A 1,117-nucleotide genomic window follows, 5' to 3' on the forward strand; every position below is an offset into this window, starting at 1 on the left:
TGTGTGTGTTATACTCCAGCTTATCCCGCTCTGGTCGTGTTAAGCTCTCTCTCCTCTCTGCAGTGGCGTTGATGATCATCACCCTGGTCTCCATCACCTACGGCGCTCTGGTCTGCAGCGTCCTCGCCATCCAGATCACCTACGACTCCATCAAGGTGCGACTGCGGCCCGCCGCCTACCTGTGCATGGTGCTGTGGCGGGCCCTGGAGATCACCACCCGGGTCACGACCCTGGTCCTGTTCAGCACCGCCCTGACCCACTGGGTCATCCTGGTGGGCGGGCTCAACCTGCTCTTCTTCTTCTTCCTGCCGTGGGTGGAGTTCTGGGCGCAGAAAGGCTCGCTGGCCGAGGGCGTGGAGAAGAACTTCTCCAAGCTGGGCACGGCCGTGGTGCTGTGCATGTTCACGCTGCTGTACGCCTGCATCAACGTGTTCTGCTGGTCGGCCGTGGAGCTGGACCTGGCCCACCAGGAGCTCATCAACCGGAAGCAGAGCTGGCGCCGCCTGGCGCTCTACTACTCCGGCCGCTTCCTGGAGAACCTCGTCCTCATCACGCTCTGGTACTTCTTCAAGTCGGACTTCTTCGAGTACGTGTGCGCGCTGCTGGTGGTGGTGCAGCTGCTGATCGGCTACTGCCTGGCCGTTCTCTTCATGATGCTCTTCTACCAGTTCTGCCACCCGTGCAGGAGCCTCTTCAAGTACAACGTCCACGACTGCCTGCACTGCGTCTGCTGCCGGCCCCGGCCCGCGAGCCGGCGGGGCAGCATGCCGCCTTCCTACTCCACCGCCGCCACCATGCTTAAGGAGGAGCCACTGGAGCTGCTGGACCCTCAGAACTGCCTTCCTCCAGACGAGCGGGAGTCTTTAGCCTGACAGCAAACGCACCAAAAACGGGAGGAATGCTGGGAAAAACAAGGCGCTTAGGCAAATCACGCTGGAAAAATTCAAGTATTTTTGGTCAATTTCGAGTGAAAATAACTTACTACACTTGAAATAAGACAAAACTTACTAACATATAAGATCAACTTCTTAAAGGTATTTGATAGTTTTCTAACGCCAATTCAAAATTATGTTGCAATTTTTAGATGTTGAATTATTGAAGATTATTGTTGAAGTTC

General features: G+C 55.8%; 1 protein-coding gene across 1 annotated transcript in view; it reads left to right on the forward strand.

The window, feature by feature from the left end:
* The window catches only part of xkrx (XK related X-linked), a 20,560-nt gene extending 19,443 nt beyond the window's left edge, over window positions 1-1,117 (forward strand). Inside the window, exon 3 of the mRNA XM_015044783.1 lies at window positions 64-1,117. Within this exon, the coding sequence (XP_014900269.1) occupies window positions 64-872 (809 nt within the window). The 3' untranslated portion in view covers window positions 873-1,117. The remainder of the gene's footprint in view (window positions 1-63) is intronic.

This window comes from Poecilia latipinna, unplaced genomic scaffold, assembly GCF_001443285.1.
Source record: "Poecilia latipinna isolate Pla-1442-1.1 unplaced genomic scaffold, P_latipinna-1.0 Scaffold690, whole genome shotgun sequence".
Lineage (NCBI taxonomy): Eukaryota > Metazoa > Chordata > Actinopteri > Cyprinodontiformes > Poeciliidae > Poecilia > Poecilia latipinna.